This window comes from Pezoporus flaviventris, unplaced genomic scaffold (assembly GCF_033815535.1).
Source record: "Pezoporus flaviventris isolate CSIRO_AGI_PZ_B2104156 unplaced genomic scaffold, CSIRO_AGI_Pfla_v1 ptg000213l, whole genome shotgun sequence".
Classification (NCBI taxonomy): Eukaryota; Metazoa; Chordata; class Aves; order Psittaciformes; family Psittacidae; genus Pezoporus; species Pezoporus flaviventris.
This window is the reverse complement of record NW_026892761.1, coordinates 14,032,252-14,058,669: the sequence shown is the minus strand read 5'-3', so window position 1 is coordinate 14,058,669 and position 26,418 is coordinate 14,032,252. Positions and strand designations below refer to the sequence as shown.

Sequence of the window (26,418 nt, the reverse complement as noted above, 5' to 3'; positions counted from 1 at the left end):
AAAGAAAAGGCACGAGTACAAGAGTCCTTAGTAAAACATTACTCTCAGATCACAGATTTATTTTATGGATTTGCAACACAGCCCATATTACAAACATTGTCTGGGAACATTTACAAGAATAAATAAGATGGACTCGCAGTTGTAAAAAAAAGATTACACTTCACTGTAATGTACAGTCAAAAAATATATCTGATATTCATTGACTTGACATTATTTACCTTCCTTCTTTTAAGCTAGAAAGACACTGAATGCACAGTGTTGAGATTTCTGTATTTATATTTTTTTCCTTTTTTTTCCATACGTGCTTTATCTATCAAACATCCAAACTGTACAAGTGAGTTTCACCAGTAATCCATAAAGGCCAAAGGAGGGGGGCAGATGGGGGTGGCATTGCAACAGCAGAGACTCTCTCTCATGCAGCATTCCTCCCTGCTGCCAAAATGCATCGAGGGAGCTGGAAGAGGATACTGCTGATCCAGATGCAGCCACAGCATTGCTGTGTGAAGTAGTGCCAGGTGTGGCAATAAGCGATGCTCATACAGTTTAATGTCAACAGGAGTGGTGTGGGGAGGGAGGAGGTGGAGGAGGTTAAATCAATATGGGAGTGAATTTTGTCAATGCAGTTAGTCCACATGGGTTAGAGGATGTGTTAAGGATACAGCTCCAACTTTTGGCATAGAAGTACAGTGTTTAAGGGCTGGAGATGTAAGAAAGGGCTACAGGGACAATGAGAGGGTAATGCCAGTTCTGCTCCAGGTACATGAAAGTCTAGCACATGGTGTCTGGTTAGACTGTTAGCAATGCAAAAAACTGACCATTCTGGGGAGTCTGGTTAGAGCATCTAAGTTCATGAAAGCTTGTGAAGTGCTGGCCACACTCCCACTTCCATCCCCCAAATGCACTCCTTTCCATAATTTCACAGAAATAACATTTCCTGGAGGTCCCCATTAAAATGACACACACAAGGAAACAGATCCCAACATGTTTGAGGTATCTCACGTTCCCAAAGAGTGGTGCTTCAGGGTATCAGATCTCCCAGTGACAAACACCTCCACTGAATCACCATCACTCTCTGAAAGCATCTCCACTAAAGGAACCACAGTGCTGTTGGATACCTACATATGAAATACCAGGTCCCGAGGGGTGCCTTTACTGCATACCTTCCCCTTGCAACAAGCAAATCCTTTCTGCAGATGACGTAGCATGGAATGGCTCATGTTTGTACTGCTTAGAAACAGCTCATGCTGAATTGAGTTGCAAGGAAAACATGTTAGTGTGCTCTTTTCTCATGCCATTTTTCTTTTCTTTCCCCCCACCAGCCAACACTACGGGAACACCAGCATCCGGCGTTCAGTCTCCTGCATTATTTTGGTTTTTAAGGCTCAGGTTGAAAACAGAATAGTGGTGAAAAACCTGCTGCATGCACTGGGCTGAGGGTGGAAAGGCTGATTTGTCTCTCATGTTTCTACAAACTGGAAAAGCTGCCAGGATTTCACCATTATGTCAGTCCAACTGCAGGACAGCTGAGGGGAGGTGGTTTTTTACAGGGGAGGCTTTTAAAATATTTTAACAGAGCAAATAAAGATTATAGACTACATAATCACTGGAAGTCAGCAAGTTTGGGGTTTTTTCTTCCCATCACACTCAGTATCACCAGGATTTGGTCCCTGTGTATGAAAATAGATGATTTTGCCAGACAGTTACAGCAAATTGTACATTCTTCAAGTATGTATATGAGGAAGATGAAGGTTGCCCAGAGAAGCTGTGGCTGCCCCATCCCTGGCAGTGTTCAAGGGCAGGTTGGACACAGGGGCTTGGAGCAAGCTGCTCTAGTGGAAGGTGTCCCTGCTCGTGGCAGGGGTTGGAACTGGATGAGCTTTAAGGTCCAGGCTGTGATTCTATGATAACTTTTCCAAGTCAATGAACAGATAATACATGACAGATTTTCCTAGTGGTCCGTGGCAGAACTGCAGAAAGTGGGCTTTGCTTGCTATGCTGTTCGCTTGCCCTTGATGAAGGAAGAGCTCTAGGTATTTTGGGGAGCAGGGAAAGAAAGAGCACTTGCATTTAAACTGTGTATTATGTATGTATGTCTATAGAAGCCTGAAATCTAAATAGCTGGGAACAGTGGGGTTAACAGAATCTTTAGTACTCAGTTATGTCCCCCTGACTTTCATTAGCTGGCTCCCCCTTTCTATCTTGGAAACGTCTGTGCAGGGAAGATGCAGTAGTTTGCCTACCTTTTGAGAGTGTCCTAGCAGGTATGCTGAGGTTTTGACCCAAAGGCAGTGGTTATGCTCAATAACTTTTGCCACATGGGGCTCTACTTGTCTAACAAACCAGGGTTGACTGAACTGTGTACAGTGAAGAGAAACGAAAGAACCCCAAATGAAAATACAGCGGCTTACATCAAGGTCTGCAGATGCCCCTTGCACCAGCTGGAGATACCAACGTTAACTGTGCTACCCGTGTAACAGAGCTGTTTGTTTAAACTGACTCCAGGACAACGAAGTTTTCTAAGTGGCACATTTCCATTGGCACATCCAGGGCTGAACCAGGACTGTGTGTGCTCGGGTGGCTTGATAAGAATTCTGCAAGTGTGGCAGAAACACCTCGTATTTGCAGGTTCCTCTCTCCAGCAAACCTCATTTTATCTTTGTCTCTCAGGATTTATTCCCTCTGTAACACTCTGCTCCATCTCCGTAAAGCTCCACAGCATGGAATGCAGCATTACCTGGTGTTTATGATCTCGGCATGAACTCAGAATAGTAAGAAACAAGAGTAGCTGTGCAAGCAGGAGAGACAGAACAAAGTGCAAGTTTCCACCTGTTTCAGGACTCCAGTTAATCTGCCTTCTCCAATGTTTATTTCTCCCAAAGGAGGTTTCTTCTCCTTCTCTTCCTGATGGCAACTGGTTTAACTGCTTTCTGAATCACCTCCTTTCTCTGACTCTACAGCTCATCAAGAGCAGTGACCAGCAATCCCTGGCTTGAGATTCCCAAGGGAAATCCCACAAACTACTTCTAAAGGGCCTGTGAAAAGTAAATGGAAAAGCAGGTCTACCATCTGCATGCTTACACCTACTACTGTGGGGTCTATATTGCCACTGGGCTTTCTTTTTACAGGGAGTTTTTTTCAGATCCAGAATAAAAGGTTGGAAACTACTGACCAAAATGGACAACTTTAACTCACATCAATGGCTAAAATGTGACTAAATTACAGTAACCACCAGAGACTGGCAAAGGCAGATCTCACTTCATGATTTCTATGATAATTCTGTGCAACCCTGCTGAAGAATTTAAACCACAGACTGAAAGGCCTCCTGCTGACTGCCCTGATCACAGAATACCAATTATTTCAAACTGCAGCCATAAATAAAACCACCAAATTCCCATTTGCTTGCTTGCTACCAGAGGTCCTGATTCAGTTCCTTCAGACGTACACTGTGCTCCCCTGCATCTTCTCTTTTCTTTCAGTTAATAAACAAGTCCCTCCAGTTTATTTACAGGAGGTCGAAAGTCTTTTTTCCTTACAGGTAATTTGAAGAAGGCAAAACAAAAAGAAGAGCAAGGACACAGCTCCTGCAGAGATCGTGATTAAAAACCCCACCTACAAACCACCACCAAACACACACAGAGAACTACAAAAAGAACAGACTGTTAAGACCTACTGCACCTTTTAGGGGGTTTGCTCTATCTTTCCCCTGCAGACAACTCTCTTCCTTCTCCAGCAGCCAGCCTAGATAGCTCTGGAATTCACTGCTTTGGTTATATCCCTTAACAATTTGAGATGTTAGTTACACCCTGAGTCAGTGACCCCTGAACCATCCTTCTTTACCTATTTCTAGTCCCTTGTAATTCAGATTAAACACTAGACCAATGCTATGCTATCAATAAATAGTGCTCCCTCACTCCTGCAGGATGTCTGAATGGGACTAAGTTTCTTGTCATTATGTCCATTCAAACACTGTCAATGTTACATCTTATCAGCCTAAACTTCAGACATGGAGGAATTCACCTTTTCTACTGTACATTATTGCTTTCTACCACAGCAGGGGATGCTCAGGTGGGAAAGCTCAACTTGACTATTAAACCTTTCAGCAGTGAGAAAGCTCCTTCAGCTCATCTCATATTTTCTCCCTTTCCTAGCATAAACAAACCCATCACCCATAATCTTGCTCCAACATGTCACCTATTTTGCTACAGACTTTTCTCTAGGGTTTAAACAAGCTCAAGGTAATAAGGTTATTTAAATGAGCTTCTCTTCTCTTGCCACACAATTCCCTTCATCATTAATTTCCGTTCAGCATACATGCATCTTCCAGTAAGAAACAGCATAAAGGTCCCTGAGCTAACACAGAGTGGAGCTGGTCAGTCCCCAAAAGCATGATGATATAACAGCAACACCATCCGTAGTGTGCTGAGCATCTTTCCCAGGGATTGTATGGTGGGCATTAGAAGAAGGTTGAGACACACAGCACAGTTACCACCACATCATAAGCTGTGACTAACAGGCTGTGGTAACCAGCATTAAACTTGTTCCTTGCAAATTAAAGGTAAAATTTAGCTTAATCTCTCTCCCTGCAGTGTATGCTACCATCACTTGGCATTTGCAGAGGGCTAAAAGCACATGGTGTGCTGCTGTGGGTCAGATGAGACAGGACTTGGCCCTTCAGTCAAGCACATTCAAACCTACCTCAAAACCTTAAATAACTCCACTGCAAGTTCTGTGCTGCTCTGCTCATCCAGCAACTCCTGCTCTCCACACACACATCTCTCCTATGAGCTTCCTTCTGGCTTTTTAATTCACTTTCCTTCATGCTACTGTTAAGCCTTGATTTACCTCCCACACTTCACATCTCAATCCTATTGCCATTTCTTCTACCTGTCTAGTCCTTTTATCCTGGCTGTTCCCCTCAGTGCTTTCAGTAACTCATGAGGAGGCCCTATCACTATGCTAGTTTCTATGCTAACTACTAATGACCATTTCCATAGTATCCACAGGGAATGACTCCCTCTGGCCTTCTGGAGTTAGTGAAGGCACAAAAACTTCACTGACTTGTAGCTTCTTCCTACCTGGGCAGTTGTTGGAAAAGCCCTTTCTGGGATCCAGATTCTCTCTTTGCTAATGGCTCCCAGCTCCTGACCTACACTGTTGCAGCCAGTCACGTGTAAGCAGAACACAAACACGTCTTCCTTCTCATTTTTAACTCATAGTTTTGCTTTGCTTTCCATTTTCTTTTCTTCTACAGAATTGTTTGTGTTTCTTAGAGGCAAAAGGAAAAAACAACCAAAAAAACAATTACAACCAGTAGTTTGTTTCATGAGATGCCAGACATCCATCTACAGCCCCAATAGGAACTAAAGGGGATTTCCCCATCCCTGGCAGTGTTCAAGGCCAGGTTGGACACAGGGGCTTGGAGCAAGCTGCTCTAGTGGAAGGTGTCCCTGCCCGTGGAAGGGGTTGGAGCTGGAAGGTCCCTTCCAACACAAACCAGTCTGTGATTCTATGATTAATGATTTCATGCAGACAACAGAAAGGACCAAACAGAAGCAGAGCAGAGGCACCTGTGAAGGGTTTCTCACTGATACTTTAGGGCATAGTGGCTACATCAGGAAGAATCTGGTTCTACCTCATTTAAAACCTTCATTATTCTTAAGAATCCAAAGCTCCTCGAAAAGAATATGAGCTAGGTGCTTCAGCATCCTAAGAAGCCCCTCCTCTTCACTCTGGAGGAGGATTATTGCTGTTCCAAGCATCCTTCCTTCGCCTGTTGCAGGTCCTGGTATTGATGATAACTATTTGGTTAGATACTGGTATGTTGTATGAGTTGAGAGTTGTTTTTATCAGATTTTCATCCTTCGTTGTCAAGGTAAAGGCATGACTATTGATACAATAATGACCACGAAGCAGAGGTGCCTTTTGAATTTACATACAGAATTAGTAACCTGTTTGGAACTCCTGGCATGCTCTGTACCAGGCACTGACATGACAGAGCTCCCAGCACAGTCTCCAGGTATTTACCTGAGAGAGGTAAGAAAGTGGAGTTTCCTTCAACTCTTCAGTCTATCTTTGAGCAAGTCTGTATCGGAAGAAACCTTCATCTCCCAGAATCTAATTTACACACAGAGCAGCCTCATATCCCTGCACCCTCAAGATATATAAATGGCTAAATTGAAATACTGAATATTGTAAGGCCTTGTTCATTCAATTATTTTTTCTCCAAGATTACCCTGCAGATCTCAGTGATTAACTACTGCAACATCCCCCCTCAGAAAAGCAATTTCTTAGCTGCTGAGAAGTCAGAGTGAGATCCAGAACATGGCAGAACACATCTGGTGTTTGTTTCAAAGGAGGAGATTTGCACAGGCATTTCTGCAGAATAAAACAAAAGCTGATTCGTTTGAGAAGGGGAGTTGCTGGTTTAACCCCTCCTTAGCACATGCCAGAATAGGTTTCTCTGTATGTACATCACCTTTCCTGCACCTTGGATGGGTTACTGTTTTTAAGGAGGTCTGAATAAATCACTCAACTGCATCTGATTGTACAACAGTTTGGAAATAGTGAGGAAATCTTGAGCAAGCCCAATTTTAAGACTTATCTTCAGAAGCTCCTGAGCAGGAACCTTCTTTGTCCTCTGTTTGCACAGTGCCTAGTTCAGCAGGGTCCTGTCGTGACTAGGGGTCCCGAGTTTGTATTGTACAGCAATACAAGTTATAAATAAGAAATAGCAATACATAGTATATGATCAATAATACCTACTGTATACCCTGTTCGTCAAACACACTGCACCCCAGCAAATACTTGAAAAACGTGGTAACAAAGTTACCAATTGCAAGACAAATGCAATTTGTTTGATGCAAATATTTAACCTTAAGGTTCAAGTGCGTGGGAAACTCATTCCTGGTATTGCTTCACCAGCACTGAAAGGAACGCAGACCAGAGCTGGAACTGGTTCATGCACAGCCTTGGGAGCCTAGCAGAAACTGGGAGGAAACATCTGGGTAGAAGCCAAGGCAGTGAATCCATGAACAGCTTCTCATGTCCACCATCTGTTTTCATGCTAAAAGGAGCTACACATGAGAAGAGAATTCCAATGTTGGCTGGTTGGGTTTTTTTTTCTCTTGTGTTGGCCTTTTCATTTGGAAAAACAAATAAACAGGGAAGGCAGACAAATGGTAATGAACCATTTCCGATGTCCCCTATGGCTATCTCATTTGTCCCAAATGACTGCTGCATGGAATTAAAAACTTAGAGGCTAGGATTTGAGAACAAAATTATAAATTAAAAAGGAGACATTGAAAAGAGAATTTCCTCAGGGTTTCATTCCTTCCCCACTCTGCAGCAAGGAGAGCAAAAATACAATCCCAAAGAGGAGAGAAGAAGTCAGAGGGGATTGGAAGTCCAGTCTTGAGCCTGTTTCCCGTGTTGCTGATTTTTACAGGAGGTTATTCATGAAGCAGGAGATGTTTGAGGGAAAGCAGGCAGCTGCAGACACAGGCATCGGCTCCTCCATCCAGACAGGTCTGTGCAGTCTCAGTCTCTTGCTCCGGGAAGGAGAGGTTTTCCTTCCCACGCTTGTCACTGCCTTCCAGTGTGGGAGAAGGGAGAAGCATTGGCCAGAGATTGGGGTCTGGCATTCCAGAGGCTCCCATGCCTCCACTGCGCTAAAAGGAACTCAAGTATTCCAGTGCAACCTCGTATACAAATCTATACTGTTCCTGAAAGAGAGAATAGAAATCACCAGCATTAGGATACGGGCAAATTCTTCAGAGCCTCATTTTGCAAGCTGCCAAAAATGCCTTCTTTTCTACACCATTTGGCAGCACCAGGCAAACAGTAATTGCCTTTCCACGCGATCCTGAGCAAGCACTACTAAGGGATGGTATCACCAGTGGAAGAGAAAAACAGTCATAGAGACAAAACACTCATAGCAACAGCCAAAGTATGGACTATTCATTGTTTGCTTCAAGCACTCATTGCACACATTGATTCTGAGGAAAGAATTCAGTGTGATCAGTTGGGATGGTTCAAATCAGGACAGTTTTATCTCTTTGGTTGCAGGGATCAAGGCCTGGGGCTCGGTCTGTTCTCCCTTCCTGGCTTCAAGGCATGTCACAGCATTAAGTGTCAGGCTGTATGCAGGCACAGGAAGAGAAATCCCCACACTCCCCAAAGCCACGGTGATGGCGACTTGGAGTTTAACCTCCTGGAAGCAGTTGGGCATGGCAGACATTGTTCAGGGAAGCAGCAGGACCAGAGGATTCATTGCACATACTAAAATAGGACTGATTTTAACTCTGATGGATCCATGTTCAGATTCATTTTGATTCATACTGATCTAAGCCATGTTGGACAGGGCTTGGAGCAACCTAGTCTAGTGGAAGGTGGCAGGGGGTTGGAACTGGATGAGCTTTAAGGTCCCTTCCAGCCTAAACCACTCTGGGATTCTGTGGTTCTTTAACCTATCCTGAAGCCTCCCTGCATATGCTGGATGGGTAAGGCACAGGTTAAAAAAGCTTACCAATGACTCCACCATGTTGGATTTGTTATTCCGTAGCGTTTTCACTATGTGGAACACATCAATGATATTCTGCTGTTGAATCATTTCACACACGCTGCAGATGGCACAGAAAGTGCCGCTGCGTCCCCCACCATTCCTGGGAGCACAAGAAAAGAGGCAAGAGGTGAAGACAGGACATGGACCTGCTTGAGCGAGTCCCTGTGAGGGTGGTGAGACACAGGTACAGGTTACTCAGAGAAGCTGTGACTGTCCCATCCCTGGCAGTGTTCAAGGGCAGGTTGGACACAGGGGCTTGGAGCAAGCTGCTCTAGTGGAAGGGGTCCCTGCCCGTGGCAGGGGTGGGAACTGGATGAGCTTTAGGATCCCTTCCAAGCGCAACCAGTCTGGGATTCTATGAAGACTGAGGGAATGGAGGAGAGCACTACTTGCACTGCAGCTCTCACACCATATATGCTAAGGAAGGTCTGTAATATAAGGATAGGTGAAGAACATTCAAGGGTTTGTGAAAGTGGAGACCTGCAGGGCAGTAGATGGGTGGAAGAGCTAAGCTCATTCCTGGCAGTGGTGGACAGGGAAGTCCCAGGGACTGCAGTGCTGCTCCTCACTGCTCTGTGGTCACACTGGAACACGTGGCAGCACTGCATTGATTGCATCTGGGCTCCACCTATGAGACCTACCTATACAGCAGAAAGTTAGCAGAGCTTTTTCAGCTACTCCTGAGTCATAAAATCTCGAGGCCAGGATGCTATGAAGTAGCACAATATTCAACTTGAAGTTCATTACAAACATAATTAACTTTATTTTCCTCAGCTGAAGCCTGGCAAGCCACCAGATTTCCAGATCCATCATCAGTGCTCTTCAGACAGCATTTCATGAGCTTACAGACATTCTCCAGTCCTACTTACAGGCAGTGGACAACAGTCCGTCCATCTCTCCCATCGTACTGTTCTTGCCACTTCTCCAACCTTCTGACCACCTTGAGGAGGGAGCGTTTGGAAGGAGGGGTGTCCCTGTATGCTGGCCAGCCAATGTACTGCAGATGCTGAACTATGCGGTACCCATCCTGCGGCTGAAACAAAGAGTGTTTTCAAGATGTGAGATGGGATGTTGCAGAACACAGAGATAGGGTAAAGCAGGGGGCACTGGTTACATCTTCCCTTCTGGATCTCTTATCATCAGTGTTAATCCCCATCCCTGGCAGTGTTCAAGGCCAGGTTGGATGGGGCTTGGAGCAAGCTGCTCTAGTGGAAGGTGTCCCTGCCCATGGCAGGGGGTAGAACTGTTGAGTTTTAAGGTCCCTTCCACCCCAAACCAGTCTGTGATTCTATGATTAACATCTTGCACTCTGGATACCTGATACAGTGGGGAAACAAGGACTTTTCAGTAATCTGAATAACAAAGATGATCTCAGATATTACACAGCCAGGCAGAAAGCAGGTGCACAGGATCCTTTGTTGCTCCCAGGAGAGAATAAAGTCTCATAAAACCGTACGAGTAGATCAAATAGATCAAATCTCTCTTTCCTGGTTGCCTGTGCTGCAGATTCATTGTGCCGTAAGAACACGGCAAAGGCGGCCCTCAGAAAAATCTCTGGGGGCCATGGCAGGAAAGGATCCTCACAAAGATTTTAGCAGTGGCCACTGGTGTCTAACTAAGATGGGTGCAGAGAATTGTGAGTTCCCAACATCCACCCTGCCAGCCACGCAGTCAGGAGCCAGCTCCGTCCTGAGAGACCCAGAGCCTTGGTCTTATCAGCTGTATGATTTCAAGACTGGTTCTGAGGCAGCTGGCGTGGGATACAGAAGGTAAATATCTGATACATCAATTGTGTAGTTGGACCACAAGGTTCACTCTGCAATGCCATGACTGAATTGCTGCTCAGGCTCTGATCATGCAGTCAGAGACTGATGTGTAAAACAGCATGGAAAAGTGATCTGGGGAGCCTGTTTCCATTTCTGATTAGAAAAAACTAGAAAGGAGACATAATCAATCTGGGAAACAACTAAGGAGAGAAAAATCCTCTCCTGGAAGTCTTCCCTGCAGCTCTGAAGTTGTGCTGTCAGGGTCCAGTGCGCAGATAAACTTTGTTTCTATCGTTTCAGTTGTCCTGGGGCTGAGGAATACAGAGACAGAATTAGTTACAGAAATGGCAGTTGCTTGTTTATAGGAAAACTGGGCCATGGGGAATCCCAGTCTAGCCAGTAAACAATGGACCTGTCTTCAGAGACATTGCACAGCAGCTGACAGATGGGAGAGCTGCTGACACCATCCCAGTTTTATTTCCTATGATACCAATGGTTTTATATTGGCTACAGAGTGATTAATTTATCTCAAATACAGACACAAAAATGCTTTACATTTAAATACAGATTTTCAGCTCATATCATCCACTCTCTACTTTCAGCCAAGAATCTTTTACCAACACAGACTGATGCAATTAAATGTTAATTAAAAGAAGTAGCTACTAAATTCTGCAGTGGAATTTTGTTCCTAGGTGAGGGATTCAGCATCTCTAAACCACAAGTCTTGGTTCTGCCTATTCCTTGTGCCAAAATAGACATTTGAGAGAAGGGAAGCTGGTATCTCACTGCTCTTACCCTGGCCATGTTGCAGATCCGGAATATCCGATTGATGATATCTTCATCAATGTCTGCTGAAACAAACTCTACTTGAATGGGGCCATAACAACAGGAAGTCTTCTCTGGCCAGTACTGCATGCAGAGCTGGAAAAAAAGCCAGAAGAAACAGAAAGCACCTTAACTACTAACAGGGAGATGCGTGTTCAGTCTTCTTTCCCACTGAATTTATAACCAGCTCAAATTCCATAACCCATCTTGTATTACATGTATTTGCTCAGAGAAGTCCTCCTTTTACCTCAGTACAAGCTTTTTTATATCATGGATGTGAAGAAAATAAGAAATCTCTTTTAAAAGCTTGACTTTTCCCCCCTTCTCTTTCTCTGTATGGACACAATTTGTAGCTGACTGAATTCTGGGCTCTGAAGGTGCAGAAAAAGTGGCTGACAAATGAAGCTTCCGTAGGGGTATAGATTCAAAATGAACATAAAAGATTAGTGTATGTAGCTAAATTTGGTGGGAAGCAGAGGTTTGGTGTGAATGAGGAAGCAGTGCCTGCACCAAGAAAGTTCATCTTAATTCAAGCAAAGTGGAACTGCTCTTTTAATGTAAGATGAACCTTTTAGCTTTTGGGCTCTATCAGTGAGCAGGGGAGGGAGGGTGAGTTTCCTCTGAAAGCAATGAGAGCAACTCTGATTGCAGGTGAGCCCTGCAATCTCTGCAGTCTGTGAAGCAGCTCAGGAGTCTTTTCTTATGCAGATATTACTGAAAGTACAGAAAAAATCCTGCCCATACAAACTACAATCCAGGTATTTCAACTCCATCTGAAGTAGATCATGGTGAGAAAATATTTTGTGGAGGTCTCATTAGCAGTTTCTGCTGAATTTTATTTCTTTCTGGGTTTTCTTCCTATTTTCAAGTGTAATTTTTTAGAAGTTTTGAAACCCCCAGATGCTCATTTGAACTTGATCTCATGCATTTCAAGCTCAGTCATTGCCAGTATTAACATCAAGTGTGTCAGGTGTGTCAAGTGTGCATGGTGCTGCAGTAATTCTGTATCCCTTTTATTCCTTTGATCATATGGGATTGAAATTGGGTGGGATATTCATGCAGTCCTATGCATCTTTGCCTTTGTGAGTGTTTCAAGATTAAGCAAGCCAGCCAAGACCACCTAAGCAAGTCCTCCTTTGAAGGTTTTACTCTTCATTCAGACTTCCAAGCAGCCCACACATCTCCTGTCAAAGCACCTGCCCAATAGCCAAGGAGATCTGAGCTGAGCTGATGCTTTAGGAACAACCTCAAGGTGCATTGGAAAGAAGAATAAGATTAAACCTTTCCTTCATCTTGAGAATCTGCTTTTCATAGACCAGGTCTGTGAATGGCCATCACCCAAATGCATATGGATATACACTGCTTAAAATTGTCTGTCATCTTTTCTGACCTCCACATGGTTTTAGTTGCACCTTTTCTCTCCATAATGTATTAAAGGTTCTCTTACCTGTTTATTTTAACTATTGTCCTCTCTATAGTTCAGGCACAGCTTTTATATAAGCAATTTCTGTATTTGTGTTCCACTAACAGAAAGGACTAACACACCCTGCACACAAATACAGTACCTGCAAATAACTGTACACCAACAGTTTGGTAGTGCTTAGGGTACAGCACAGTGATGAACAACTAGATAATTACAACATGGTCACGCAATGACAGTGCAAGCACATCACTTTCACAGCTGAGCTGCTGATCTGCAGAAGGGCAGGAGGCTCTGCAGAGGGATCTGGACAGACTGGATTCATGGCTGTGGCCAACAGTGTGCGGTTCAACAAAGTAAAGTGCTGTGTCCTGCACCTGGGCCACAACAACCCCCTGCAATGCTCCAGGCTTGCGGCAGAGTGACTGGAAACTGCTCATGGGAAAGGACCTGGGGGTGCTCACTGACAGAGCTGAACATGAGCAGCTTGTGCCCAGGCAGCCAGGAACCACCAGCATCCTGGCCTGTACCAGCACCAGTGCAGCAGCAGGGCCAGGGCAGTGGTTGTGCCCCTGCACTGGGCACTCACTGGTGAGGCCACACCTCGAATCCTGTGTTCAGCTATGAGCCCCTCACTGCCAGAGAGATATTGAGGTGCTGGAGCGGGGCCAGAGAAGGGAATGGAGCTGGAGCACAAGTGTGATGGGGAACAGCTGAGGGAACTGGGGGGTTCAGTGTGGAGAAGAGAAGGCTTGGGGGGTCCTTATCGCTCCCTACACCTGCCTGACAGGAAGATGGAGCCAGGAGGGGCTGGGCTCTGCTCCCAAGAAACAAGGGATGGGACAAGAGGAAACGGCCTCAAGCTGCACCAGGGCAGGTTTAGGTGGAGCTGAGGAACAATTCCTTCTCCAGAGGGTGCTCAGGCATTGGAACAGGCTGCCCAGGGCAGTGCTGGAGTCACCATCCCTGGAGGTATTTAAATGACCTGTCGATATGGCCCTTAGGGATATGGTCTAGTGGTGGACTTGGCAGCATTAAGTTTATGGTTGGACTTGATCTTAAGGGTTGCACACTCAAGCTAGGTGACACTATGCTTGAGTAACCACCAAAGTGACTTTGTGCATTGCCAAATCCTCTTTTCTGTGCCTACAGATTACCTCATAGTAGCAAAACTTTGCTAGGGAAAAATCAAAGCAGGTGAAATCTTGTGCAGAAAGAGAGTCTCAAGAATAGCACTGGCTGGAGCTGACAGGTTTGCTTTCCAAGTATACAAAGTGTGAGAAAGTGTGTCATTTCCAGAAAAAAATACTCTGTATTTTTCTTTTAAGTGTCAGGAAAGAAAAGGAAAAGATTAAATTTGCCTGTGGATTCAATGCCAAGATACAGGATCAGGCAGGCTGAACAGGACAGGAGGCAGCAAGTGCACAGGACCTTCATTACAGCTCAGTGGTGGGACTCCATGGGTCAGCAAGGGAGCACACTTCTGAGCAGAGCTCTCACTGTACCTGGAAATGAAATCCCATCTCCTTCACCCTGAAAGAGATGCCCTCAATGAATGGGGTGACTGGTTTCTCCATTACCATCAAAAAAAAAAGAGACCAATAAACTTGCTGCCTTCAAGCGTGGTAAGATTTTGAATACAGAAACAAATGCAAAATGAATCCATGAAGCACCAGTTACTTGAGGGTTCCTCTCGTTGCACAAGTGCTGTAATGAGTGAATCAGCCATGCCAAATGTACTCTTCACACAAATTGTATGATTATGCCTTTTTGAAAGCTGTTCTGCCACTCATGAGCAAGGTGGCTGGAAATGCTGCTACAGGAGGAGCTGCAACAGCTCCTGCCCTGGCAAGCTCAATAATGGTGTGTTCAGTAGCCAAGAAACAACTTACACATGACACTAGAGAGAAAAATACAGAGCAGAACGTGCTGCTCCGGAACCTGTGCAAACCACACTCTCACTGTTACTGAACTGCATTGGAAAACTCAGGGAGAAGATCTTTCAAATGAGGTCAGCATCCCTTTTGGTTTCATTCTTCTGGAAATTCCATGTGAACATCAAGCATGAAGCACACTGGGCAGGGCTAGGGAAAACTTTCCTGAACCAAAGACAGATACAAATATGAAAGGGATGAAAGCAGTGTTGGGAGGAAAATACGGGCCCACAAGCACAATGTATTCAGGTATCCCTGTCTACTGCAGCAAGAATTAGCTGCCTTGGAAGGAGCCAAGTATCCATATGTAAGTCCATACTTACTGTTCATTATAGCCCAATATATTACCTATTACTTTCCAGTTACCCTTCATTTATTTATTGGGCTGGGAAGGGGGGAAGGGGCACAAGAATATGGCAGCAGAAACACTCTTAAGACCATCTGGATTTGAGAAGAAAGTTACATGACAGGAATGATGAAAAGCCACTTACCTGTGCTGCATCCATCTCGTTCAGCATCACCACAGAGGAGCAGTTATAATCAAACACCAGCCTCCAGAAGTCTGCTACGGTGTTGGGCAAAGGGTGTTGGGTGACAATAAAGGCAGCAGGTTGCTTGTGGCTCTAACAAAAGAGTGAGATTAGTTAAAAAGAAATTCAATCAACCTTTTTTCCCAATGACTATTGCACCCGGGAGGCTGTGGCAAGGCAACGGAGCCATTTAACCAGATTATACAAATCACATATCCTTCTCCTTGTTATCGCTCTGCAGTGAATGAACCTTTCATAATGGGATTCTTTTGCTCCCAATGAAGGCATTTCATTAAGGAAGTGTCACAAGAGCAGAGATTACCCAAATCAATTATTTATATTTTGAGACTCAGCAAATAATACTAATTCTACTATTACTACTACTATCAGAAATATTAATAAATGGGAAGAAAACAGCTGGAAGCAAATGTTATCCTTTTTTGCTGCGATGAACACTAGTAGCTACAGAAGGGATTAGCCCCCCTGTCTGCTATGGCTCCCTGGCGATGTAGTGCTACAGAGGTGGCACATCTGGATCCCAGCCATCCTTTAAGAGCTGGTGGGGCAATATTCAGAGTCTGCAGCAATGGCATTTAATGTCTGGTGTTATTCTTTCACCTGAGAAAAGCTCTCTGACCTCAGCCTCCCTAACTACGGAGGGCAAGAACTGTGCTACCAACCTCTGTGGGGCTCTGTCAAAGGATGCTTGTGAGGCGCTTGGAGATGGAAGGTTACTGCTTTCCAACAATGGCAGCCTAAGTGAGCCTACAAACTGCTCAGTACTTGGTGCTGTCCGCCTGTGAAGCTGACTTGAATCATAAGGCACAATATTTCTGAGGCAGAAGAGGCTGGTTTTTAATGCTGTGCAGTCAACAGCCCAGTTTGAGGCTAGGACCCATGCTGAGTGCTTCACCCCTGAGAGAGGGTACAAATGGTGTTCTGTGTCTAAGGGCGAATTTTGGTAAACACAGTCCAGAGGAGCCTGCAAGACTGTCTTCCTGGGACAATTCGTGCTTCCAAACCCAGGCTCTAACCCATCCTACGTGTACCATCACCCCTTCCTGCTCTAGCACTTCCTTCCATCACAGCTTTCATGATATATACAGAGTGAGCTGCAAGGCAGATAAGGGTGGGAGAGAAGTTTACAAAGAAGAAATAAAGATGCTGCCCTGGGCAGTGCTGGAGTCACCATCCCTGGAAGTGTTCACACACTGTGTAGATGATGCCCTCAGTGCTGTGGGTTAGTGGTGCCCTTGGCAGTGCTGGGAATGGTTGGCTTGATGATCTTAAAGGGCTTTTCCAACCTCACTGATTCTATGAGTCTACCACAAATCTGTAAATAAAATCATCACTGGGACTGTGTTGTCAAGTGTTCCCCAGCATGTGCCTGTCTGCACACAGTGAAAGAACTAATGATAGCTCAAGGCAATATGGGCTCGATGATCTCTTACAAGAGTCCAGGCTCAGCACAAGAATGCAGTCATGAAGCTACTGGGAAAGACAAAGGATTTCCAAGGTCTGTCCTCAACAGCCTACGAAAATGTGGGATTTTGGTTGTTCCCCTCTGATTATTATATTTTTTAAAGCTGCTGATCCATCTATGGCAAAGAAAAACCAGAGCCAGAGACCAGCTCAGAAGGTGAATTTCAATGACAAGTGAAAAATTCCTTCATAGAAATTCACAGGAAGTTCGTGGGGAATGACACAAGTATTAGCAAAGTGATTTGAGGTAACAGGGCTGAAATGTGCAAACACATTCCCAGTCCCTAAGAAATCACAGAAGAAGAGATTGTGCTTCTGCAGATTTGCCAAAGCACGAAACCCACTCTGAAGGAAAACCAAAAAGGTTCCTTAGGCATACTGGCCATGAAAACATCACAATCTTTCTGAAACAATCAGAAATTAATTCCATCACCATTTGACTTGACCTCTTCAATGCAGCAGTACTACTGTTTGCCAAAGACAGAATTAAACAAGACTGACCTCAACACTGTTAGGGACAAAATGTTTCACTGCAGATGTTTCACCCTTCATTCTATTTACACATACTCCAACAATTACTGGCTTTAAAGACATCTTTGTCCAAAGGCAGTCAGGTACCGCAGCAGAAGAAACTATTAACATAATTCACCCTACACAAATGGCCTGTGCTATTGGACTCCAGCCTGTAAACTAAGCAAGGGAAAATGCCTTCAGACAGATCCAAATCAGCTTAACTCATGTCCTTAGGCCTTAAAAGTATCCTGCACATCTGATCCATGCAATCCCATATTCTAACTGCATATACAAATCTTGTGCTCCATACTACAAATGATGCTTCTCAAATTGCTGATCTGGCAAACATTTCTCTTCCAACTTGTACAACAACCAACGTATGGGAAGACACCACCTCAGACTTCTCGTAAACTTCTTGTCAGTAATTATCCACCAGTGTGAGGCAGAACTAGTCTAGGGAACACCTTTCTGTGAAGGAGAGAAAAGCCATGCCCCTTTGTCCAGTCTCACAGCACCACAGACCTGTTTGTGTTGGAGGGAACTTTCCAAGCTCATCAAGTCTAGCCCCCTGCAATAAGCAGGGACATCTTCAACTAGATCAGAGTGCCCAGAACCACATCCAGCCTGGCCTGGAATGGCTGCAGGGATGGGGCATCCACCACCTCTCTGGGCAACCTGTGCCAGTGTTTTACCACTCTCATAGCACAAAATCTCATCCTCACATCCAGCCTGAATCTCCCTCTTTTAGTTTAAACCCATCACCCCTCACCCTGTTTCAACAGGCCCTGCTGAAAAGTCTCTCCCCATCTTTCTCATAGTCCCCTTTTAAGAACTGAAAGGCCATAATAAGATATCCCTGGAACCTCCTCCAGGCTCTCCAGTTTGGAGAGGTCGGACCCAGAAACCACATGTAAGAAAGTGTTTTGCTTTGGATCCCTTTCTCCCAGAAAAGTATCCTGAGAATGAATAAACTCAATGCAGAGTAGGATCAGTGGGTACAGTGCAGTGCTGCTTACATCCATGAGTGCAGCATTGATGTAGTTACTGGATTCTCCATCCACGGAGATGAGGAAAGGCAGGCACCGGTCCAAGGGCAGCACATCCATGCAGCGGTTCTTGTCGTGGTTCCTGGGCAGCAGGCCGATGCTGCAGTCCTCTGGCCGCACACGCGGTGTCACGATATTGAGAGTCTGTGCAGGAGAGGGGAGAAGGGAAGGAAAGACAGAAGCGGGCTGAGTGTCTTGGGCTTAACTTCCAAGAGGAATGCCATCTGCACAGCACATGTATTGTAAAGGCACTATGGACTAGCAGATCTGTGGGATCCCAGAGAATGAAAAGAATGAGCACTGAGGAGCTTGCTGTTATAATACACTGCATTCTGCACATTGTCCTGAGGTGCTCTTCCAAAGTCCATAAGCTCCAGCAACAACTGAGGGCACTATATACACCTTCCAACAACTTCCAGCTCTAAAACCCCACAGCAGTTAGGTAACATTTCTGTTCTTTCCTAGAGGTTGGGAACAGCTGTCACCGGTACAAGCTTCAGCTTTGACCCCGTCATGGTGTGAAACATCCTCGTGCTTCTACTATACCTAGGGTGGAAGCACACATCCTTCTCCCTCTTCATGTGGATCCTGGGCAGAAGTACCCTGAGTACTGACCAGGCTCACCCAGCAGGTCAGACTGGGTTCAGATCCTCCCGTGATTCCTCAGGTTAATTACTGATTTATCGTAACAACTCATATAAAAACCCAGAGAAAATGTTGGTTTTTTTTAACAGGAAAGTCTCTTTGTTTCTGGTATTATTTACATTGCTACTTTCCTTTTGGAGTGGCACACAGAATGCTTCACTTGCATAGTTATAACTTATCTCTGGGGTCTTGCTGTCAGTCTTTTACCATTATCTGTCTTTCCCATAACTTGATAAAATGTATTTCTTTGTATCTAATTTTCTTTTGTGACCAACCAGTCCAGATTGGTGAGCAGGGATCAAATACAGGGAATAAAAGTGGATGCATCTCAACACTGCTGCTTAAGTTGTCGTATGTCAGTGGCTATCTGATGTCATTTCAGTTTCACTTGTTATGTGTCCTCAACCTGAGCAAAGCCCAAGCAGTCATAAGAGTGAACACCTCTGCAGCCATCAGAGGAACCCGAAATATTTAGGGTTCAAAAATTCTTACCTAGAGCTTGAGTTCTGCCAAGGAGAGGTTACAAATGGGTCAAACAACCCAAGATAAATGCATGTGTCAAAGTTTAAAGCTGCAACAACCTAGTTGCTCTAAATTAGGCAGATTCTGCACTGAAGTCGTTTAGTCTAGAGATTGAAAGCAGATAATCTGGCTGGGGAAGCAACACGAAATCTCAGATCTCTGCCAGTGCACATAAATAGATGACTCAATGATTTACTTGTGTCTATTTTATGCCCTTCTCCTCGCTCCCTTGTTTTAGTATTTATTCAGCTTACAAAACCTCTCCAGAATGAGCTTTGCCATGTTCAGACAACATGTAGTGCATGAGAAATGCATTGAGCCTTACCCAAGGGCCAGTGGGACCTAAATAATACAAATTGCACCAACAGATCTATAGTTAGATCAACTGGTTCATAAAGACTGTAGTAAAAGATACTATCTCTTGCATTAAATCCAGACAATTTGGGCTGAAGAATGACCTGAGCCAAAATCCGTACAAACAGATTCTACAACTAGACAAGGACCGAACCTCTTATCAAAGTACAGTGGAGTATTTCCTTCCCCCAGGAGCGTCCAGCCCATGGTATCTCAAACAAACAAACACACAGGTGACAAATCTCATCTCCTATCATAACAAAGTAAGCCCAGCAAACGGTGCCTTTCTTCTTAATAGGATGACACATGAGATGTGGTTGGGCTTTGCTTCCATCAGGCCAAGCGTCCAGAACCAGAAACACTTTTATAGATGTGGTATCACCTGATAAAACCAGATCTTGCTTTAATTGAACTGTCACCAGCTGGGATCCACATTCCTTATCTCACTATACCAACCCTGATGGTTCTGTGGTTTCAGATAAAAACCACACTTTGTCCCTTTGCAGAGGGAGAGAGGAAAAGAGGCATCACGTCCCTCTTGTGCTGCTGCTTCACAGTCGGATCACGACTGCAGGGGGTGTCTCCCCAGAGCACAGCAGAGGGGCAGGATCCCCTCCCTGAGCTGCTGCTCACGCTCTGGGGGTGCAGCCCAGCACACGGGGAGGGTTCTGGGCTGAAGCGTACACTAAAGCCTGGTCATGGGGAGCTTCTCCTCACCCAGCACCCCCAAGCCCTTCTCCTCAGGCTGCTCTCAATCCACTTTGTGAGCTCAAATGTTTTCTCAAATCATTTTGTACAATTAAAGGAAACTCACCTTTTTACTACTGACTAAGCAGCATGGCTTCTTCATAAATAGCTGAGGCCTCTTTTTCCTATCAGACTCACCTTGCCCCAAATTTCCCACAATATTACACATTTTCTCTATGTCAGTGTTGGCTGAAAATCCTAGAGGGATGCTCAATACCAGTCCATGTTTGAAGTCCATGCTCAGAAATAAATCTTTGCTTGATGCAGCAGTAAAATAACAAAAATCAGCTGAAATGAGACCTGGACTCAGTGTCCCCCTTCTCTGCTCTACTGGAAATCATAAAATAACACACAGAAATTGATTAAACACCAGCTGCAATGACAGACATATCAAATTACCTGAAACTCATCTTTTATCTGGCTGGAATTGGTCTGTGGATCTAGTCGGCTGATGTTGTAATATATGGATCTGAACTCACAAACTGGAATGGCCGTGTTGCCACAGAGACATGCCTCCAAAATGGCATCATGGACAAACACATACTGCTCCTGCACATGGGGGGATAAGAGATTAAAATCATATTTTCAATACAGATAATGAAACATCATGTTTTTTTTCCTTAAATCATGCCCAATATGCACATTTGGCTCTGTTTCATGCAGAGACAAATGACAGTGTGCTTTGTGACAGCTTTGTGAGTGTATTTCATCCATCACTGACTGCAAGGGCTCATGTACTCATTTCAGATTTGCAAGTAAAATCAGAAGTCACCACTCTCAGGAATACTGGGACAAAATGGGAGCGGGCTGAGGAGGAAATCAGGGTGCAAAGCTTTTCTGTTCACAGCCATGAGGTAGTGGTCATGAATGAATTGTGCTTTGGACCTCTGATAATACCAGAGAAACAACTGTACTAACAGGTCTGCTCTATTGCTCAAAACCCCTGGACTTCTGGTATTCTGGGTAAAGCTCTTCCCTGGAACTAACGATGGGAAGTCCAGCGAAGTTAAAAGCACTTCTCTGCTGGTGTCCCTCAGGAGGGGAAGGCATTGAAGCACATACATAAACCTGCAGCAGGGTGACAGCTCCATAGGAGTTTGTGCAGCTGCTAGATGCTACATGATGGAGCAACTTTGCTTAATCAGCACCCAAAGCTTGAGTCAAGGATGTTTCATTTGTTTAGTGTGCAGTTGATATAAACCGGGCACTACTGGAGTCTGTGGCATGCCTATGAATGAGGCATGAGAGGATGCAGGAGCTAGCTTTTTTCTACTAGGAGAATAATCAGCAATGCTAAGACCTAAACTTCAAGGCTTGCCCTCCTGTCTTGGAGGCCCTGAGGAGCTGCCAGTGAATGTGATTCAGGGCACATCTGGATACGTTTAGCCACCGAAAGCTCTGTATAATCACATCACAGAGCAAGGGAGTGTTGACTTAATGAATTGCTGGGCTCCTGTTGAGCAGAGAAGCTGACAGAAAAGCAGCATGCTGTAAGAGAAGACCTGCTGGCACCTACCTCTGTCTGCACCAAATTGACTCTTTGGGATCGCAGCTCTCGCACACAGTTAAATATATCCACCACGCCTTCATTCTCTGCCATGTCGAGCATGATGTCGATGGCAATGAAGCACCCTGTTCTCCCAGCCCCTGCACTGAAACAAGAGACAAACACAAGGAGCTGCATGATCAAGGGACCGTGGAGAGGCTGGGCTCTGTGGAGAACACTGCAGCACGGACACAGCAATCTCCTCTTGGAAGCTGCTACCTCTCCCTCTAAAGTTGATTTTTATGTGTAGCTAAATTAGCTTAGGATTTATGAGAATGAGATGAAATACTATTTCCTGAATGGACTCGGGTAGTAGGAAAAAAATCCCTGTGTTCTTCAACACCAAGAAAATAATGACAAATAATCATTATGCCATTACATAATGGTTGGTTAACCTGCACATCCCTCACCACACAGGATGTGGGAGAGCACTTGCAAATCAACACAGTTCCAAACATTTCCTTCTTTAAAAAAGCCATGCACATCTTTACTCCAGTGGGCAAGATGAAAGGGGCTCAGTCCTCCACCTCAAACATTTCTTTTCCCTTCTTAATCCAGAGGAGTCTGGGTCCTGAGGAGGGTGATCTCATGTTGTGGATTGTAAGAGGATGGAGAAGAGGAGCTCGAGGCTACCCAAAACCTTCAGTTTAGAGCCTCCCACTGCTTGTGGGAATTGAACCATCTCCTGCAAAGCTGTGCTGTCACTGTGTCCTTCTTCCCTCCTGGGAAATCATCCAAGCTCTTTAGGTGTGAAGGAGAGAGTGAGGGGAACGTCTCTTCACATTACTCCAAAGGAAGAGGGAAAACTCAGCTAAAAAAAGGGCAACTTCAGCTGCATGAAAACTCCAGCAGTGCCGAAAGCAAGGAGATATGAATGACCATAAATTAATGGACCAGATTAATCAACTGCTGAATAGAGGAAAGATATTTTTCATTTGCAGAATTTTAATGAATAAGTGGCATTTCCTCTCCCTTTATCTCTCAGCTCTTCAGAATTTTAACAAATAGTTATAACATTTCTATATTTAGAGGATCCTGGCACTTCATAAATATCGAACAGTGATATTATCCAGCCAGGCATCGATAGGGAGAATTTGGTAATTACCACTTAAAGCAAGTCATTTAAATTCAAAAGCAGATAAATAACGGTGAGGAAATGGCCTCTATTCATTACAACGGGAAGGATGAAAAATTCCTCCTTGATTTCAAACTCCTTCCAGGGCCAGACTCATGTCCTGGCACCGAGGCAGCAAATTCAGGCCCTGAGCTCTAAATGAATTCCCTTCTGTTACCTCCTCAGGCCTAGCTGTGTTTTATTATAGAAATGATTCACTGCTTGATAAAAAAAAAAAAACAACAGAACAAACAAACAGAACAAACACACCCCCCCCCCCCATCCAAAACTGTTTAAAAAGGGTGAGATTTAATTGATTTTCCTTTTTAAAGTGGTTGTGGGATGCACTGTCTCTGTCTTCATGATCACACAGCATGGCACTCAGAGGTAAGCGTAGACTGATTAGGGTTGAAGTTTTGGCACTGATGCTACAAACCCAGACTCTGGTTTTGTATCAGTCTCTTGCCTTGCATTTGAAGTCATCCAGCTCTGATAGCAGCCTGTGTGTGTCTGCTCTCCCACCACCAGCTGCATGCTTGCTCACACCGCAAACTGTTTCTTCTGCGTGATAGGAACACTCCTACATATATAGAGCCTTGCAAATTAGGGCTTTAAGATCAGTTTGGATTAAGATTAGATGTAAAGAAGAAACTTCCCTGTGAAGGTGTTGAGCCGTAGGCACAGGGTGCCCAGAGAAGCTGTGGCTGCCCCATCCCTGGCAGTGCTCAAGGCCAGGTTGGACACAGGGGCTTGGAGCAAGCTGCTCTAGTGGAAGGGGTCCCTGCCCATGGCAAGGGGGTGGAACTGGATGAGCTTTAAGGTCCTTTCCAACCCAAACCAGGCTGGGATTCTGTGATGATTCTATGGAGCCCTCACCAGTAACAGCAGCAGCAGTGGAGTTAGCAAGCATGTGATTCAATACTCTGAATTCTCACAGCTGAAAACCAAGCAGTGAGGTTTCCTCAGGCATCCCTCTTTTATTAACTAGCTGGAAGACCCTGAACAGGTTTTCAATCTGATATTTCCATTTCAACTCCTGGGCTTTGAGGAGTCCAAGATGCACAGCACTGGCATCCAGACCCAGGAAGACAGACTAATGTTCCTGATAAGCCTATTGGTGCTGGTACAAAGCTGAACTAAAGTGCATGTGGGTACAGCAAAGCAAAGTTGCTTTAAAATTCTCTTTTTGTTGACATTGACCCTTCAGCCGTGCGAGGTCTTGTTGTAGATAACAACTGGAATGGCTGACCCAAATACTTACCATTCTTCCAGCTCTGCTATGAGTATCTAAGAGAGTATAGGTCACCAGAGAGTCTTTAACATTCAAATGACCCTCTTAAACCTACTTATATCATCTCCAATCCGTGCCAGCAAGGCTCCAGAGCTGCCACTTTAGTAAAGTAAATCAGATTCCGCTTTGTTTCCTGGTGAGGCCCACAGATTACACCCTTACACAAACTAAATGTCACTGATTATTGCCAGATGAGAAGGAAAGAAGCTGATGGAGCAAAGGCTCAGTCAAAGAGCTCACATACCTGCAGTGCACAACAACGGGTCCTGCTTCTGGGGGATTGAGGAACTTCACTTGGCGAACGAAGCCCAGGAGGCCGGTGGCATAGCAAGGAACGCCGTGGTCCGGCCAGCTGGTGAAGTGGAACTGCCGAATCTCTCGGATCTCATGGTAGCCTTTCTGAGGAGACAACACAGCCTCTGTGACTGCAGTCAGCATGTTCTGATTACTGCTCCTTTCCCTGAGCAAGCATTGAGCTCTCCTTATGCCCAGGAACGTGTCCTGTGCTGCTTTTTACTCCAAGAGATTTCAAGCTGAACTCCAGTAACAAATGAGGTGGGTCACACAACTGAGAGCTGTGAAGGTGAATGCCAGCTCCCAGTTCAAACCTGTAGTCTTGGAGTTCAAACCCAGCTCACTTCATAGACTGACTTTAGCACCAGTAAACCATGGCTGCATGTGGTGTTTTTACCATAAACTCCTGCGGTGTTTTTACCATAAACCACCAAGCAGTCACTCTTAAATCCTTCCTGAGGTGTTGAAGCTACAAGCCTGGGGAATGAACACCCTGACGGTAGGCAGGCCCCATGACAATGGTAGATTTTCTGCCATTTGCTGCCAAAAGGTCTCAGTTTGAGATTACAACTGGTGTCAAAAAGGGCAAAAACTGGTACCCAGACCCATGAGCTGGCTTTTCTGGTGAGACCAAGTGATTGGCACATGAAAATGGACACTGCAAGGGTAACAAAGAAGTGCCTGTCAGCTGTGACATTTTATGGTCACAGGAAATGCAGGTAGAATCCACCAGCCGGTCCCCTAACCTGTCGACTTTTGGCAATAACATTTCGAACCAGGTTTATAATGTGTTGTGGTTTAAACCCAGCTTCCACCTAAGTACCAGGCAGCCACTTGCTCTATCCCCGCTGAAACCAGCACAGAGTGGTTTAATGACATATGGAGCCGATGTATTAGAGAACTGGATCAATATTCCCAGTGTAACTGAAGTTCATTTAGCAGGAATTTTTGAAAGCTTTAAAAGCATTTACTGAGTGTTTGGAGAATAACTTGGGCAGACCTGGAATACTCTGGCACTTACACTTCCAATTTCTAATTACAAGTAACAAAAATCTTCCAAATGCTGCCAATTTGGGGATAATTCGTACACTCTTGCCTTTATTATGTTTTATTTCTGTTGAAAAGGGACCCTACTTGGCATCCAGTTTAACTGGTAGCTTTTTTGATGTGTAATCTGCCACTGTGAAACACGCGCTATGTCTGGCATAGCATCAACTGCTGGCTTTTGGATCCATTTAAACTTTGTGCACTGTGGATTCTACTTTAATGGCTACATCAAGATGTTCACTTAAAATCACTTGTCCAAAATTGGACTCTCTTTAAGATTCAGGTTTCTGAAGTGAAACCTGTCCAAATAGCAACAGGTCCCATCTCCAAGAACATTCTGGATCTGTTTCCCAGACGATTTCTGAACACAAATTAAGTGTTGTATCAGAATTCCAGCTGACTGAAGGCTTCCTTACCTTCTGCACAGTAAATGTGCGTATGACATACTCTGCCAACGGTTCTGTTTCAATTAATGTGACTTTAATATCTCCATAGACCTCTGTGTCATCTGGCCAGTACCGAACACACTTCACCTGGGTGAGGGAAAGAAAACATTGAGAGGAACTAGCTCAAGTTGAGTCTGGACATTTTTCAGCTGAAGCCAACACAAGTTGTGATGTACAGACCTTGTCAAAATTAACTGTATAAATTATGTCAAGATTCCTTTATCACATATAGAAAGCACAGGGATGATGTTATCCTGGTTTCCTCTGTTGTCAGTGCAAATCAAAAGGATGCATTTAAGCTCATCTTCTTTAAGACAGTCTTCCTTGAATTTCCAT

General features: G+C 44.7%; 1 protein-coding gene across 11 annotated transcripts in view; it reads right to left on the bottom strand.

The window, feature by feature from the left end:
* Positions 1-24: 24 nt before the first annotated feature.
* The window catches only part of PTPRT (protein tyrosine phosphatase receptor type T), a 469,312-nt gene continuing 442,918 nt past the window's right edge, over positions 25-26,418 (bottom strand). For all 11 annotated transcript variants that reach the window (XM_061441416.1, XM_061441421.1, XM_061441417.1 and 8 more), the window contains 10 exons: positions 26,053-26,169; positions 24,540-24,694; positions 21,861-21,996; positions 20,744-20,893; positions 18,047-18,220; positions 14,997-15,128; positions 11,122-11,247; positions 9,430-9,593; positions 8,525-8,660; positions 25-7,721 (listed from right to left, as the gene is read on the bottom strand). In XM_061441416.1, the coding sequence (XP_061297400.1) occupies positions 7,668-7,721; positions 8,525-8,660; positions 9,430-9,593; positions 11,122-11,247; positions 14,997-15,128; positions 18,047-18,220; positions 20,744-20,893; positions 21,861-21,996; positions 24,540-24,694; positions 26,053-26,169 (1,344 nt within the window). In that variant the 3' untranslated portion in view covers positions 25-7,667. The remainder of the gene's footprint in view (positions 7,722-8,524; positions 8,661-9,429; positions 9,594-11,121; positions 11,248-14,996; positions 15,129-18,046; positions 18,221-20,743; positions 20,894-21,860; positions 21,997-24,539; positions 24,695-26,052; positions 26,170-26,418) is intronic.